General features: G+C 38.1%; 1 protein-coding gene across 1 annotated transcript in view; it reads right to left on the bottom strand.

The window, feature by feature from the left end:
- The window catches only part of adgra2 (adhesion G protein-coupled receptor A2), a 133,422-nt gene that overhangs the window by 67,065 nt on the left and 49,184 nt on the right, over window positions 1–17,173 (bottom strand). Inside the window, exon 2 of the mRNA XM_067413247.1 lies at window positions 5,756–5,827. Coding sequence (XP_067269348.1) covers window positions 5,756–5,827 — 72 coding nt within the window. The remainder of the gene's footprint in view (window positions 1–5,755; window positions 5,828–17,173) is intronic.

Raw genomic sequence — 17,173 nt, 5'->3', positions numbered from 1 at the left:
CACCAGGAGAGGGATAAGTGTCAAACCGAGCATCCAGTACCATCACATGGCACTGCGAGGAAGAGCCTCTTGGCTGGTTGAGGACCGGGCTGCAGTGTGTCCAGGAACCGGACAAAGATTTTTTTTTCTCTCCCCTTTCTCGTGTTTGACGCTCCTTGTGCTTCCATCTCCTTTTTTCTTATCTCGTCTGTCCTTACCCAGGTGCTGCGGCCCCCAAGACTGGCCCTGTGGGGGAGTAGAGCGCAGTCTCAAGGGGACCCCCCGGCCTGCGAAGGGCGATGGGGGTATGTGACAAGCAGGGCGAGCGAGAGCCGCGAGAAAGCGAAACGAGGCCAGTGAGCGATTGGATGATGAGTGCCAGCTGTGCACCGGTCTCGGATCTCTCATGGAGGAGTGACAGGAGCATAAAAGGAGGAGTGAAGACAGTAAAGGACAAGATAGAACCTGGCCTGGAGTTTACTTCAGGTTTTGTTTACGTTTTGTTATGTGCGCGCGCGGCAGTCGTCCGTAAGAGGCTGCCGCTTTTAGTTTGTTAATTGTTGATTAAAGCCTTTTAAACGTTCACCAGTTCCCGCCTCCTTCTTCCCAAATTTACAATCTCTGATACAACAATGTTAATCAATAATCTAAAAATCAACAACTAAAGACTAACCAATGATGCAGCAAAATCCTGATGTATTACAACTATAATGAAACTGAATAAAATAAAGCACATCACCATGGGGAACAAGGAAAGACAGTGGGAGGAAATTTGGAAAAATGTGGCTCAAAAACAGCAGAATACTATTGGTTTCAGTGAAGATTTCCAATAAAGTGAAAGAAAATGATGTGCTACTACAGTTTTTGCCCGTTGCTTGAACACTATAGACACATGCTTAAACTAAAGTAACATAACTATAAGTTGTTGTTACTATGCCTTAAACAAAGTGTAACCATACCTTAACCTGTTAAGCTGATTTCTAAATTTTGAAAAAATCCTAAGAAATGTATACTCAGACTAAAACAAATACAGTTTGTGAATCCTTTGCACTAAAAGCATAATTATGGTCTCATTTGAAAGCAGACACCTGGCAGTTTACTGTAAAGTCAAAATGATAATATTTTTTATAATAAAAAAAAGCTATAATAAGCTTCAAAGTTTTGTAAAGTTATTAGAAATTTATTTGTATGATATATCTTTATGAAAATAAAATTGAAGTGGGCCTTGGAGAAATCTAGAAATGCACTACAGCTAAAGCCACAAGTCTGACCATGTTATATTTCAGATCTGAAGATGATCAGTCTAAAACTCTGCATTTTATTAAACGTTTTACAAGATCGTTTCATGCGATTTTATTTTGAGATATCGCTGAAATATCAACTGATGTTTATTGCCACATCTTCTCAGCTTTCAGTCGCTGTATTGCCTCTATTGTTTAGAGGTGCAAACTGCCCCATTTAGTTTGTCTCCCCGGCATTCACACTTCTGCGGACTGGTTATGGTTCCAATTATTATTCTTTTGTCTGCATTATAATTACTAACGATTCTCTATTCAAACCTCATTTCTAAATCAAACCTCTCACTTTACCCTCACTGAGACTCTATTGAATGCATTTCGTCCAAATAAGCATTTCAGTAGTTTTACATTTAGAAAATGTTCATAAAAATAAGTATTTACTCAGTGGCAGGTGCATCTAGGGCAAGCTAGCATGTTAGCTTAGCACACCAGCAAAACAACAATTTATACGATTAAAATCATGTTTTATTCAAAACTTGCTTCATATCACTTTATATTTTATATGTAGAGTGTTTTATATAACAAAAGTTGTTTTATATAAAAGTTGTTTTGTCGAGTGTCTTCATGACGACCAAGGAGGATTTTTTTATGAATGGGAGCAAATGACGCGCATATTACAATCAAAAGGTAGCGACGCCCAAGATCATATTCATAACTCCTGGAACATATTTAACACATTACGGTCACTATAAGACTTTGAGAATAAAACAGAGGTAAAAAAATTAAACTTTAGTCTTAGATCTTTTTAATGATGTATAGTTTGTCAAGGTAATTACTTACATCTGATAGTAATTTTGAGCTAATTTAAACAAAGAGAGCTTCAGCACGTCCTCGTCCTCGTGACGGTTATCAGGTTAAACAAAAGCACTGTAACAACAGGACAGTGAGCACAGTCTGGCCATCGAGACGGGCAGACACAGAAAGAGCTGGTTACCAAGAGAGCAAAGGGTGTGTGTTCACTGTAGGACCAGAGAGAGATCGAGACTTCCTCCTTCACTGTCACAAATACATTTCTATAAGAGACCTCTACTTTAATACATTTAATACATTAATAAATAACTTTACAACCATGAATGAAATAGAAAAAATAAATATAATACTAGGAGAGGGACAGACAGCAGCACTGGCTGTGAGAGCACTCTAAAATGCTCTAAAAGTGAAAATGAGAGACAGCAGGCGGGATGAATAAGACCTCCCTAGCCCATCTCCACCAGGCTCAGCCAGAGGGAACATGGTCAAAGAGGCTGTGCACAGAATAATATTTCAGATGATATTACAGCAACGTTGGTGGATCATGTGATAAGTCATGGCCTGACAGTGAGGGAAGCTGGGCAGAGAGTCCACCCACATCTAAGCCGGTTCACAGTTCCATTCATCATAAGGAAATTTAGACTGAAAAACAGCAACTTTCCATTCCAGACTGGATCTACAGTATTTACAGTACTGTACCGTATCACATTACTGTATTGCAAGTTGGTTAGAGCTCCCTTTGTAACAAATAATGATAGTTTTGTGGATCATTACAGTACAAGACATAGCACACTCTAGCACTGAGTTTCTACTGTAGTGTGAAGTATAGTACTGTGATGTGCAATATTGAGTATGTCATTTGTAACCTTTCAGCATTTTCATTTTTGCTTGTTGTGAAAAAAAGAACAAAAACTTTAAGTGTTGCATTGCTTCACATAATGCTAACTGAAGAACTGACTAAAAACAGTAAAAATTAAAGACTGCAGTGTTTTATATATAGATAGATAGATAGATAGATAGATAGATAGATAGATAGATAGATAGATAGATAGATAGATAGATAGATAGATAGATAGATAGATAGATAGATAGATAGATAGATAGATAGATAGATAGATAGATAGATAGATAGATAGATAGATAGATAGATAGATAGATAGATAGATAGATAGATATAGTATAATGCAAGTGTGTATCATTTTGTCATCAGAGTGACATTTTGACAAAAGTTAGGTTTTGATAGCAGAGTTTCAATTTGACATAGATGTGAATGGTTCATTTCCCAGTGGTGTGTCTTATTTGCTTGTGTGTAGAGTTTTGACACAATAAGCCAAATTTAGCCGAACGTGTGTAAGCAATAGGCAAAAACTATAATAGAGGGTTAACATCTGCAGTTAAAACACCCCTACCCCCATCCTAACCCAGTTTAACTACAATCCCAGGTACGAGTGCCTGTTTGCGGGCACGGCTCCAGTTTCTCTGACCTTTGCCCCCCCGCAGCTCCCCAGGGGTCTTGTCTGCACTTGCAAAAACAAGCAAATCAGATCCTTTTACCCCAAACAAAACACCTACATACAGAGAGCAGCCCTGTCTTACACACACACGGCTAATCACAGCACACGTGCACACATGAACACGAGCTCACGCACGTGCACACACTAATGACCTCATACGCGCACACACTCACACGCGCAATAAAAACACACAATATTTAGAATTATAAAACATTTCAGCCCACTAAAAATAATACCACAGTGTTATGCATTTTAGCCATTTTGCTACATGTCACCATTTTTATCTGCAGGCTTCACACAGAATGCATTTTTTCCTTCCACTGCGCTACTTTTCCATTGTTTTTCAATGTCCATATGCGCTACAGGTATACATTGCGCTCACAACTGACGTCTTTTGCAGTCTCGCGGTTGACACAGCATTCTAAAAACAGGGTTTTTACGGGAAAAATTGCACCATCTAAAAAAACTGTCTCTGGGCTTTTTTTATCATTCCACAGACCTGCGCCTCATGTTTTTAACAGTAAAAACACGTTCTGTGTGAAGCGGCCCATAAAGAGCTTAAAACCCATTTTATTAGAAAATAATATAGTCTAGCTGTCAGTATCACGCACCAATACTGCAGGTCAGTCAGCAACAGAACATATTTCTCCTTCAATCCCTGGCAGCCTCCTCTCCTCCTCCTCTATTATCTCTCCAGACTCAGCGGTTTTTCTCAGGGTGATATATGGAGGTGTAATGAGACTATTTCCTCTAGACTTCTGTGATAATCACACATACCGGCTCATCCTCCCTACTGTAGCATCACACTCACAGATAGCAGCAAACAGCTCTCTGGCAGCGTTAACTTCAATATTCAGTATGGAAATTAAAGGAACATTCTGATTCAAATTAAAGCAAATGTTGCTATCACAATAATTTGGACTCTCTTTATTGTATTTAAAGGGACAGTTCACCCAAACATGGAAATTTTGTTATCATTTACTTTACATTATGTTGTTCCAAACCTGTATGAGTTGAGTTTCTTTCTTCTGTTGAACATAAAAGAATGTTGGTAACCAGACATTTGACAGTACCCATTGACTTCCATTGACTTTTTTTTCTAATATGGAAGTCAATGGGTGCCGTAAACTGTCTGGTTACCAACATTCTTCAAAATATCTTCCTCTGTGTTCAACAGAATGAGGAGATTATATATGTATGCTGTAATAGATGTCGAATTTTTATAGGTAGACGTGATCCGTTTACAGTCAGCTGATGTGAGCGAGGCTATTGACATTGATATCTACAAAATATGAAAATATCCCCAAAAAAGTGTATCCATCCATTGTGAAAAATCCATATGGCTCTGGGGGGTTAATAAAGGCTTTCTGAAGTGAACCAATGGGTTTGTGTAAGAAAAATATCCATATTTAAAACTTTATAAAGTAAAATATCTAGCTTCCAACGGAACGCCTATCGTATTTAACTTGCGCAGAAAGTGTAGCGCCTCTCGCAGTTCAAACGCTTACGCTACGTCTGACATCATCGTCGTGCCAGTTACGAACACAAATTTTTTTGAACACGGAAAGCAGTCTGTTGGCAGCAAGATATTTTACTTTCAAAAAAAATTTCTTACAAAATGTTTCAAACAAAAATCCATTGATTCACTTCAGAAGGCCTTTATTAACCCCCCGGAACAATATGGATTTTTTTTCATAATGGATGGCTGAATTAAAGTGAATAGTGCCAGATGCCATGTGAAGCACTTTTATAATGGATGGATACAGTTTTCTAGCTTCAAATTTTGGATTGCCATTCACTGCCATTATAATGCTTGGAAGAGCCAGGACATTTTTAAAATATCTCTGACTGTATTTGTCTGAAAGAAGAATGTTATATACACCTAGGATGGCTTGAGGGTTAGTAAATCATGGGCAAACTAAAAAATGTGGGTGAAATATCCCTTTAAGCAAAGGGGAAACAAACCCAGACACTTAGAATTCTGTTCACACAGAATGTATGTTTTTGCATTCCACTGCATTTTCAAAAAAACTAAACAAAAAGTATAAAAGTTATTGGTGGTTCCATATTATTTGTTGAGTAATTGGTTACTCATTTGAATGTTTTCGTACTCTGAAAAGACTTGAAATGCCCATCCCTAGGCAGCACACATGAAAGACACCACTAAGCCTTGCAATGGTGATGAAGATGATGGCGAGAAAGAGATTTACTTACAGCTTCTCGAGGGAGTACAAGCCGGTGAAGGAGCCATTTTTCAGGACACGGATACGATTGTTGCTCAGATTTCTGTGAAGAAATGCAAAAGCAGAGATGAAATGAGTCATTGTGATGACAGTCACTAATCACACATTCACAGACAGAGATGTAAAATAAAATCCATCCATGCATCCAATGAAAACAGGCCTCACTCACACACTGTCATACACACACTTGCCAACACGCACGCTGAACCAAAACACACAAGCGTATATCCAACACAAACACACATATAACAGTAAACACCCTGACACAAACGTGCTTATATGGCTAGGCACCTCAGATAAATACACTTGCCAACTCTCACACAAATTCTCACTTTGCTGCCTTCAAATCCCATGACTGCAGCTTTAGATTCTGGTATATACACGAAGAAAGATTGTAGAAGTAAATAGACTTGCCACTGCCAGTACATACACAGACATGCTGCTATGAGCATGTAAGACTTACTGCTGCTGCACAAATAGCAGATACTGTATGAAATTTACCATGGCAGATCTATACAGGTGGAGCTGGGGAAGGGGTCAATTTACACTTACATTTACAGTAAGTCATCCTTTGTCAATTATAACAGTTGCAACTCTAAGTTTATTTGCCACAGCCAAGGCTAATAAAGCATATGTAATACGCATGAATGTTTTATTATGTTCAACTACGTAACAAGTTTTTTTTTCAACGTCAGAGGTTTTCAAAATCCTACACGTGTAATGGCGGGATTGTTGAAAATCATTTTAATATGCAAAACTTTGTCAGTCATTACAGAACAGTCGGAGAAACGCGAGTGTTTTCAATGAATTCCTGTGAAAGTTTATCTTCCATAGGCATGAACTGAAAATGCAGCAGACTGGACACACACCATGAATGACTGCCATGCTTAGCTCGGCTCAGCTGTTCGCATGAATGAAATCTGACTCAAAAAATACTTTTTTTGGCTTTTCTCAGTCTAGAAGGCACTAACTTATAAAATAATTTCACATTTCTACTACATAAATGACCCAATTGAAATGTGCATTCATCTTTCTGGCTGTAGAATTATGTTTATGTGTTTTACTTTTTCTCATTTTGAATTATATATTGTATGGGAGCTTGTTTCTGAAACAGAACTAAAAAATTAAAAGATAATTGCAACTTTTTTTTTAGATTTGCATGATATAAAGTGGAAATTGTGAGTTATAAGGTCAGAATTGCGAGATATAAACACGCAATAGCGAGTTATAAAGTACCTTTAAATGGTAGTCAGACTGTTTTAACTTTTTCCCCACCAGCGTATAAACACTTAAATATAGATACGTTTCATAAAAGAGCAAGATTTTGAGCTGTTTTTCAAAGTCTACATCCAGATGGGATTCAGAACACTGTCAAAACATAGATGGAGTAGATCAAGTTCATCAACACAACCAAAGCTTCACGGTCCTATAGCTCGACATTTCATTCAGTAACATTAGTAGTTTTTTTGTAATGCTGTTTAATGTTGATGATCACCATACTTATACCTACATGATACCTATGATAAGCAGACGCATATGTAATCACTAGTTTCTGCTTCTTTTTCACCTGTGTTTTGATCAGAAGATTCAGTACTCATGCAGAAGACGTGTAATAGCATCCCCTACCTATGCAAAAGCAGCAATCCTTCACACGGCACACTGTAGTTGTGTCTCATTTCAGAAGGCTGCGTCCTCCGGAGGTCACATTTGAAGGCTGCATATGTCATAAGGCCATCTCATTTAAAAAATTGAGTAATAATAATAATAATAATAATAACAATAATAATAATAATAATTTTAATAATAATAATAAGTTTAATTTATATAGCGGCTTTCCCATGCTCAAGGATGCTTCACAATAACAGTAAATAAAGCAGTTTATATAGAGTAGGACTCTCCAAATGCGACCTTTGAATGTGCCCTTCTTTCACAGGAATTCAGATGCTGTGTCCCATTTCACCTACTTATACTACGTCCTAAAAGTATGTACTCTTTTTGTGAAGAAAAGGTATATACTTTTGAGTGTGTAGCAGAAAAGACTGCAAGCTTCGGGACATACTACTTCGCCATCTTTAACAGACTCTGTCGCTTAGTTACGTGCATCCCGTCACCGTTTATCTGCCCTGTCAATCATCGTCAGATTCATCACAGTTCAAATCCTCCACATTCAGTTTAATCTCCTACCGTATCAGAGAGAAATGTAGCCGCTCGTTGATCTGCCATGTGTGTGTATTTGTGGCTCAGAGACTCTCCTCGTGTGTTTGCAGTTTAAATATAATGATGCATTTAAAAGTTAATGGCCAAACGTGTCATTAAAAAAGTTCACAATGCTGCTGCAGGTGAAATATAATGTGGACATTGACAACACTGAATAAATATATTTTTGTCAGGTTAAATATTGATAGTTGGTCACTCAAACACCTTTATCTAAACTTCTCTACTTAACCGTCTGACTCGCACATCCATCATGTTTGTAGTTTTTTAACGCTTTTTATCCGCGTTTGTAGTTCTAATCGAATCCTCGTCCAACTCGCAATGGGTTGTGGGCAACATCAGCCGTTAGAGTCATAAGGCTTGTTTGAGATGAGCAAAATCTGCGCAGAACCGATCACCGGTGATCAGCGCGAGATGCATGCCGGTTAGAAATGTGTCCGAGGGCGGTCCGCCTTGCTCTGATGTCATGCTGACGTATGTCAAAAATCTCTCGCGATGGCAAGGCGGATGTGTCGGATTCTGCAGTCGAGCGCAGTTGCTCTCCACCGACTGCGCTGACCAAAAGCACGATGGGAAACGACTTGCTGACGACACAGCTTAATGCGTATTGGCTTAAACAACCGTGATGTATTTTTCTTTTTTTAAATGTTTGATTTTAAAACTCTGATATCATGTTTTAATGTGTATAAATTGTGTGAATATTCCCAAACTCTCTGACAGTGTGATCTCTCTGTTGGTTATGTGATTGTTGTCATATTTATAAAAATATATAAAAACATGTATGTAATTAAAGTAAAAATGGTTGATAAACAGGTCTTTCGAATGGAACTAAATAACAAAAACTTTGGGTGTCTTGTTCATAATATTTATTTTTATATAAAAGCAACAGAACTTAAATTACATCCAGTTTATCAGCAACAGAGCGCACGAGTGTGAATCCCGCGATATCCGCAACTGATCTCGCAGGTGTCTGATCCACTACGAGAGGAGAGAACTGTCCAGCTTGCCTGAACTTTTTTCACTCCTCCCCTCACTGCAGCCGCCTAGTCTCGCCTTTTTTTCATCTCAAACAAGCCTATAGACATCATATACGTAGACGCCCCATGATGTGCTGGAGAGTGATCCAGCGTCGCCGCCATATTGGTTGGGTCTCTCCACTCAACGCTAGCATTCAGAGTCAATGGAGATCGAGCAATTATGCCTGTATTGTATGCAGCTTACGGTTGCAATAACGCAATATTGATACCAGGTCGCATGGGATTACATTTCACAAGTAAGATTGAACAATAATTTAGGTTATTTTACAATTTATACATCATCATCATTTCATGCTTGTGTCATTTGTGGTGTCTGTAGGTCTATTTCACAAAGTAAGGCTGCAACACATCGCAAAATTAACTACCTTGGAGTTACAGAGTGCAAGCATACGCAAGAAGCTGTGCAAAAAAGTTATTTTTAAAGGATTTTAGCTCCCAGTCCCAGTTGCAAGCCTGACAGGGTAATGTAAGATGCTGGAATGACCTGGAATTATAACGTTTACTTTAGGCCTTTCCCTTTACAAAAAGAATCATTCTGAGCTGGTACAGTATATATGGGAGCTTGTATGTGTTACAGAAGGTGTGTGTGTGTGAGAAATAAATCTAAGTGAAAAATAAAACTTGTTTCTTTATTAAAATATAAAATTCATAAATGTATACATTTATCAATATGCCTGTGTGAGTGTGTGAGAGAAATAAATTCAAATTAACAATCAAACTGTTTTTTTTATTAAAATATAAAATTCATTCATTTATACATTTATCAATATGTCATAGTATACCATATGTCTTAGTTAAAGCTTGTAATACAAAGTCTTTCTACATGAAAGCAGAATTTTTCAGTGTGTGACAGCGTCCTGTATCATAACTAAGTCTCTGCAGTTTGTAACAAACCAAACCGTGTGAAAATCCGGTAAAAACTCGGGGAGTTATGATCGTTGTAGTTGAGAATATATCTTCCTCAGTGGAAATAAATGCGGGAGGCGGCGCATTGGAGAACCATCCAAGATGGCGCCGCGCTGATACGTCCGCTCCAATAGGCAGCGTAAGTCAATGGGGCGTCTACGTATATTATGTCTATGGTTAGAGTGCCCATCGATCCATACTTCGAATTCGGACCAAATAGTAAACCATCTTTGGAATACTCTTTTCAACATACTACGATTTGGGACATACTAATTCTATTTTCGAATACTATTTAGGATGGATAGTATGCGAATTGGGACGCAGGGAGAGTGTGCATGAGGTGTATCCTTCGCTGTCGCTGTTAACAACCGTCATATTTTTTTTATATTATATGAAAAAACGGCACCGCCGCCAGATATACATGCAAGCGTTGATGTGGTGTTTAAATGTAATTAGTTTAAGCTTGTTTTTGTTTTTAAGCTGTATTAGGCTACCTGAAACAGTTGTGGTAAACAGGATTTCAAGTTTTTAGTGCTTTTTAAACGTTTAGAACAGTACATTGCTGTCAAGACAAGAAACATTTCATATAGGCATTTTCAAATTATGAATACGTTTCATTCATATAACTGGCGTGAGAGCGCAACGAGGCTGAACGTGTTGGCATAGCAACGTGATACTTCCTGCCTGTGTGTCCTACAAAGGACGTCTCGTTTAATTCTGATTGAGGACACTCCGTATACTGCATTGTTCAGAGGACGTGTCCTCCGGAGGACACAGCCCTCAAAATTGAACGAAATGAGACACAGCTTGTGTCTGAATTTAAACAGGAGATTCAGTACTGTTCCCGAAAATGTCATAGCGCCCCCTACCATATAACAGTGGAAACAGACATTTCTGTCAATGGCTGGGAAGAGTTGTCTTTTAAATTATGGAAATATACGCCAATGTTGGGGAAAGAGTGTTATGTGCACAGAGAATAAAGTGCTGAAGTGTTGAAGAAACACTAATATAGTCATAATTAATATGCTGCCCAAACACAAGTAAAGTGACCCGACATCCATGAAGACAACGGCATCAGCTTCAGCCATCAGACCAGGCTGTTTCCAATTAATCTTCACAGCTTAATGGAGGGATGGAAAGGGCGAGGGAATGAGGAAGAGGAGGGGGAGGAAGCCATAATCTTGATAATCACAGTGGATACATTTTTACATCAAAAGGAAGTCGAGGTCCACATCAAACGCGCGCCCGGCTCTTTTCCATGACAATTATCCCTTTCGCCATTGGCTAATGGGCCTGAGACCAGGGAGAGTCTTATCAGAAGGAAGAGAGGAAAGAGAAGAGGAGGAGAGAGAGACGTTTGGATGGTGGTATGGGTAACGCTCGAGAGTAAAACAGGTTTGGATTAGGTTTGTGGCTGATATGGACAAACAAAAACACACAAATACAAGTAAACTGATCCCATCGTTGTGTTATATGTCAGATCTATTTCTGTCTGTCCTTAAATCATTTACGGAAGCAATACATCAAAGAGGCCATACATTGCAGTTATTTTCCCACAGTTTAGGGATCTTTTTAGGCGTGACACATAGTTTTTATAAAATAGCAGTCACTGCAACATGATAAAAACATGTTCGATAAATGTTCAGTAGTTTAAAATTTAGACCCAAAAGTGTCCAAATGTGAAAGAAGACTTTGCAGAACTGGGATTCAAATAACAGCAATATGAATTATAAATATACTACACCCGGTTTCACAGACAAAGCTTAAGCCTAGTCCCAAGCTGAAATGCAAGTTTGAGCAGTTTTAACTGAAAGTAGCTTGCACTGATAATATTTGTCAGTGCCATTGTTTTGTATCAAGATTGGACTAATTGAATGAAGGTCTAATAACTGGGCCATAATTTCATTTCAAGTCTATGTGGGGAAAAAAGAGCCAAAGAGTCGTCAGCGGAAAAGGAAAATAATTTCACAGGAAAGCAGGCTTTTATGTTTTCAATCAAAGATTGAGAAGACTAACATTTATTTTCTTTGGAGCAGCATAGACTGATGGACTAGGAATGCACATTAAAGTTACGGAAGTAGTGACAATTCAGCAGGAATGAGTTTTCGTTTTCCCAGAAAGGTCCACTTATAACATTTTGATTAAACATTATGAGGTCAAAATATCTTTAGAAACTGAAACATATGAACGGATGACTTGTTCACAAAAATATCTATAAAAAAATATAGATGGTGTGAATAATGTTATGCTGGTACTTTTTTATTTCACGTTACGTCAATGTAGATCAACTTACATGTAATCCATTTTGTTATCCCTGCAATGTTCATTAGCCCAACTGTTTGTTGTTGCAAAATAATATAGCAGCTTGTTCTAAGCCATTTTAAAATAGGCAACATACCAACACAGGCTCATAGGAAAAACGTGCTTCTACCAACATTCTGCTAACTCTACAACATGCAAAATTAAAAATTCTCTCACAATTCTTTCTCAGAATTGTGTGATATAAACTCACAATTGTGAGCTATAAGATACAAACTACTCGACAAAACTGAACATGCTTTTTGTGCCACTTATTGGACATTTCAGTTTAAAAGTGTAATGCAATAAGTATTTATAATAATTTATACTAATAAAAACAATGTTACAGTGACCCATACTTCAAGACTGCTCTTTTTAGGTGAGACAAATTGAAAGAATTACAACCAGTCTGCTTTCAAAGGAATCCCCACAATATTGTTTTTAACTAATTCCTTTGATGTCCACTCAAGAAAGTTATGGTTACATGTTCAGAAAATGAATATAATAATAATTATATATATATATATATATATATATATATATATATATATATATATATATATATATATATATATATATATACTCAAATAGAAAATCCTTACTATCTGTCATTTCCCTATATTTGTGGACCATTGGATACAAGATGCAATGTCTCGGGAGTCTCCTGAACGTGTCTATGAAGTTTCAGCTTAAAATACCCCACATATTATTTATTATAGGATGTTTTTATAGGAAGTCCCTATTTGAATGGGAGCAAAAACACTTTTTGTAAGTCTCTTTAAATGCAAATGAGCTGCTGCTCCCCACCCCCTTTTCGGAAGTGGGCAGAGCCTTGTCAGCTCATGCTTACAGCAACAACATCAACTTTTTGTCCAACTTCATATTCAGAGCATGTAAGTACTGCACGTTATATTGTATACATACATGCGTTTGTGAAAGGTGATTTGCAAACACACGTTATAAAGCACGGAATGCGAAACATGCAACAAGCAATGTAATATCATTTTGCAGAAATATCACCACAGGCATGTTTTTCCAATGAGCCTGGGTTGCAACAAACACAATTGTATGTCTGTCTATATTATATGCTGCATAAAGATAATTAAATATTATTCCCTTTGTGGTATGAATATAAATATCACACTGTACTATCAGAGAGCAAAAATTCCCTCTTTAGCTTTCCCAGATCAGATTTCAGACACTTCAGTGACCTGATTATTGTTGTAAAAGACACTTTCAACATCATGTCCATCACAGGCCCTATCTATCAGTCTAAAAGACAGTTGATGTTGCACAGTCTGCTTTGACTTTTACCCAAGATGGCTGGGGTCATATCATACAATCTGAAATGCAAAATGACTTTTAAACATGCATAGTACACCTGGATTTATCCAATCAGATTTTAAAGTTTATCCATTGTATAATTGCATATCATTACTAGAACTTTCTAAAGTGTGTGTTTGTGACTCATGTTCCTCTTTCATCTGTCCTTAATGTGTCACAGACTAATAGAGCGCAACTGGCTCTATATTCTCTTATCATCAGGAAGTGTGTAACCAATCAGGACTTAAGAATGTGTTTGCATTATGTGAGTGTGTGTCTGCTTCCATTTGCAAACCAGCAGCTGGTTCATCTTATTTCCAGCCTTGTCACAAAAGTTAATGAGCAGATTTAATCAAAACAGCATTTGAGGCAGCCACTTATTTTGTACAAACACACCTTTTATGTGAAATCTAGTATAGCATGGCATTAGTGTAACCCCTCTGTTTCTATTTGCTCTGAGCGGGATTGGAACTGACATAGGAGGCGGGCATGCTAACAAACACGCTAAAGACCGTGCATCAAACATCCTCTAGCATCAGTCGCTAGTGCGCCTCTTGAAGCCAGGAGAGGGAGGTTTACTCGCACAGCCCTTACTAGCTGGCCCCCGTTACACTTACGCCTGTTTCACACACACTCCGTCTGCAGTGCGTGTTCGGTGCGGATTTTTTTCCGTACCCATGTTAACGGATGACAGCTTTCACACTGCACGCGGATGCGGTCCGTCAGTCCGTTCCAGGAGCGTTGCGTCTGCAGCAGTGCACGGATCGTTTTCGTACCGAGTCTATTTTTTGCTGCGCTTCTGCATTAAAGCGACAGAACATTGTGCGCATTAAAATAAACATGTACTGACGCGAAAATTTAGTAATTTCACCACAGATGCATATAATTTAAAATATATTCTTGTTTCAAAGTCAACACATGGCTTTTTTTCTCAAGTAAAGCAACAAAACGACACCTTACCTGGCATTTAGGTTAAAAAAATGTGCCATAACAGATAGCACTCGTCCTTTCTTGGAGGTGAAAGCAAAGTTCTTTTTGACCTGCAGGATTTCTTTTAAAAGGGTTTAAAAACGAAAGAAAAGACGAGAGTCGGCTGTTTTTGAATAGACTATTGTAAGTTTCTAATTTAAAATGTTTGTGATTTTAGGTTAAATGTTTTGCCACTTGTGTGAGCTAAATCTAAAGTACTAGGCTATATAAATAGGCCTATGAATTAATTAATTGAATAAAATGTTGTTTAAATGTAGTACGTTAACTTGACTTCTATGAAAGAGTAAGATAATTGCAATTCTAACGAGCCATGTTCAGTAACAACTTTTGTATTTTAAATAAAAAATAATGAATAAATGCTGTTTGTGGAATGCAAAAGCGGATCAGTTGCGGACTGCAAACGCAGCATATGTGAAAGCACAACAAGGCGTGCGGATCCTGCAACGCACACGCACCGCAACACGCACCGCACACGCACTGCAGACGGAGTATGTGTGAAAAGGCCGTTATCCCTCTAAACCTCACTCCTGGGTCACGGCACCAATATAACCGGTTCTACTTGCACCGTTCCGAGCAGGATTTGGAACAGGATTTTTCTGGAACTGGAGACAGGCACGCTGACAAGGACGCTAAAGCATCAGTTGCTAGTGCACCTCTTGAGCCCAGGAAAGTGAGTTTTACTCACACAGCTCTTACTAGCTGGCCTCCGTTACACTAGCAAGGGATTAGTATGTAATGACTATATTAACATGTATACCTTAAATACAAATAATTTAGTTAAGATAAAAGCATCTGACAGGTGTGGGTTTATAAAGTAAAATATCTAGCTTCTATCAGACTGCCTTCCGTATTCAACTTACCAAAAAAGCTTCACGGGAGTCGGATGTAACTTCGAGAGGCGTTACATTTTCATTTTAATATTAACTAATCCTTTAGAGGGATAGTTCAACCTGGAATGAAAATAAAGTCATATTTGACTCATTCTGTTATTGTTCCGATAATAATGTCCTTCTATTTTTTTTTAAAGTAATGCACGCGCTCCTGTAGCCTATATAATGACAGTGAATGTCTACAAGGCTAAAACTTTACAAAAAGGATACAAAAGTATCACATGATAATACAGTGAGATGTGTGCCATTTTTGGAAAGTGTTCAGGAGGCATACTGTAAGGTTTTGCAAGAAATATTATTCAGTCAAAATACTGAGCTTGGCCGTTACTGTGCACGTTCCTGTGAGTGCGTTTAAGCCGTCAGCAGCCGCTTACGCTTATTTGCAATGTTGTCATGACAACCAGTACACAACATTCACTTCAGAAGGTTTGCCTTATTCTTAGCATTATTTCTTATTATTTACCTTATAGAAGAGACGCGTTTGTTTCTATTGAGCCAGATTTCTAAAAATAGTTTGTGCGTGTACTTACTCTTGATTCCATGACAACAGTGCGAGTTATAGTAAGCGTGAACAGCTGCTGACGGCTCACACACACAGAGTAAAGGCCGAGCTCTGTATTTTGAATAAATAATACGGTTTCTTTCTCACAAAACTTATAGTATGCCTCCTGAACACTTTCAATATATGTCGCGCATCTCACTGTATCATTGCGTGATACATTTGTATCCTTTCTTTTTCAACATTCACTGCCATTTTATGGAGGAGTGCATACAGGACATTTTTTTTTATTTCTCTTTTTAAGGCCTGAAAACGATAGAAGGACATAAGGCATTGGAACAACAACAGGGTGAGTAAAAAATGACTTTTTCATTTCAGGGTGAACTATTTCTTCAAGTCTGAAATCAACATTTCTGTGACATACAATTTAGCTCAACTATGTTAAGATAAAACTGATCTCAACTCAGTAAAATACTTGCCATTTTTTAGTGTTGAAGTAGTTATTACATTTGCTCCTTTGTAGGGCAGTCCATATTGTGCTTTGTTCACAAAAAGCACTATTTACTACACAACATTGCACTCTTATCCAAAACTTATCAACAGATTTTGACAGCAATTTTTTTTTATATGACTAATGCTAACGCTAGCAAACCCGCTAATGACTTCCCGCATATGCGCACATGTGTGGACAAACACACAGCTAAACTACATCCTGCCATCTAATTAAAGAAAATTAAAGAGGACATTTCAGAACCAACACAAGTGCCCTAAAAGTGAGTCTCTGTGTTTTGGCTCAAAATGAATGAAAATGACATCTTGCCTTTGTCAGGTCATTACTAAGGGTGACTACTCCAAACCACTAACCGACTGCAGTCATCCTACTGTTGCAGGATGTAGGGAGGATCAGGACACATAGTACTGGGACAAGGCCAGCCCAACAGATCTTCAAATAGCTCTTTGACCCTGATCTACCCCGCCTGATGCTCTGGTTGGGCACACGAACCGTCAGCTAACTCAAGCCAGACACAAGATAAAAGCTGAAAACCAGACAGATCTACTGCATAATTTAATACAGAGAGACTGCGAGATATCACTGGCAAAAACACAAACGGTTAATTGGACCCAGAGACTATAGAGCTATAGATAGTAATGAGTATTTTTTCAGTCAGAAACCGTTTAGAAAGTGAGCGTGTGGAGGTTATGTGTCACGTAAGGTCTTGGGTTTGCTGTAA

Source organism: Pseudorasbora parva, chromosome 13 (assembly GCF_024679245.1).
Source record: "Pseudorasbora parva isolate DD20220531a chromosome 13, ASM2467924v1, whole genome shotgun sequence".
Classification (NCBI taxonomy): Eukaryota; Metazoa; Chordata; class Actinopteri; order Cypriniformes; family Gobionidae; genus Pseudorasbora; species Pseudorasbora parva.
The sequence above is the reverse complement of the archived record's forward strand: the minus strand, read 5'-3'. Positions and strand labels throughout refer to the sequence as shown.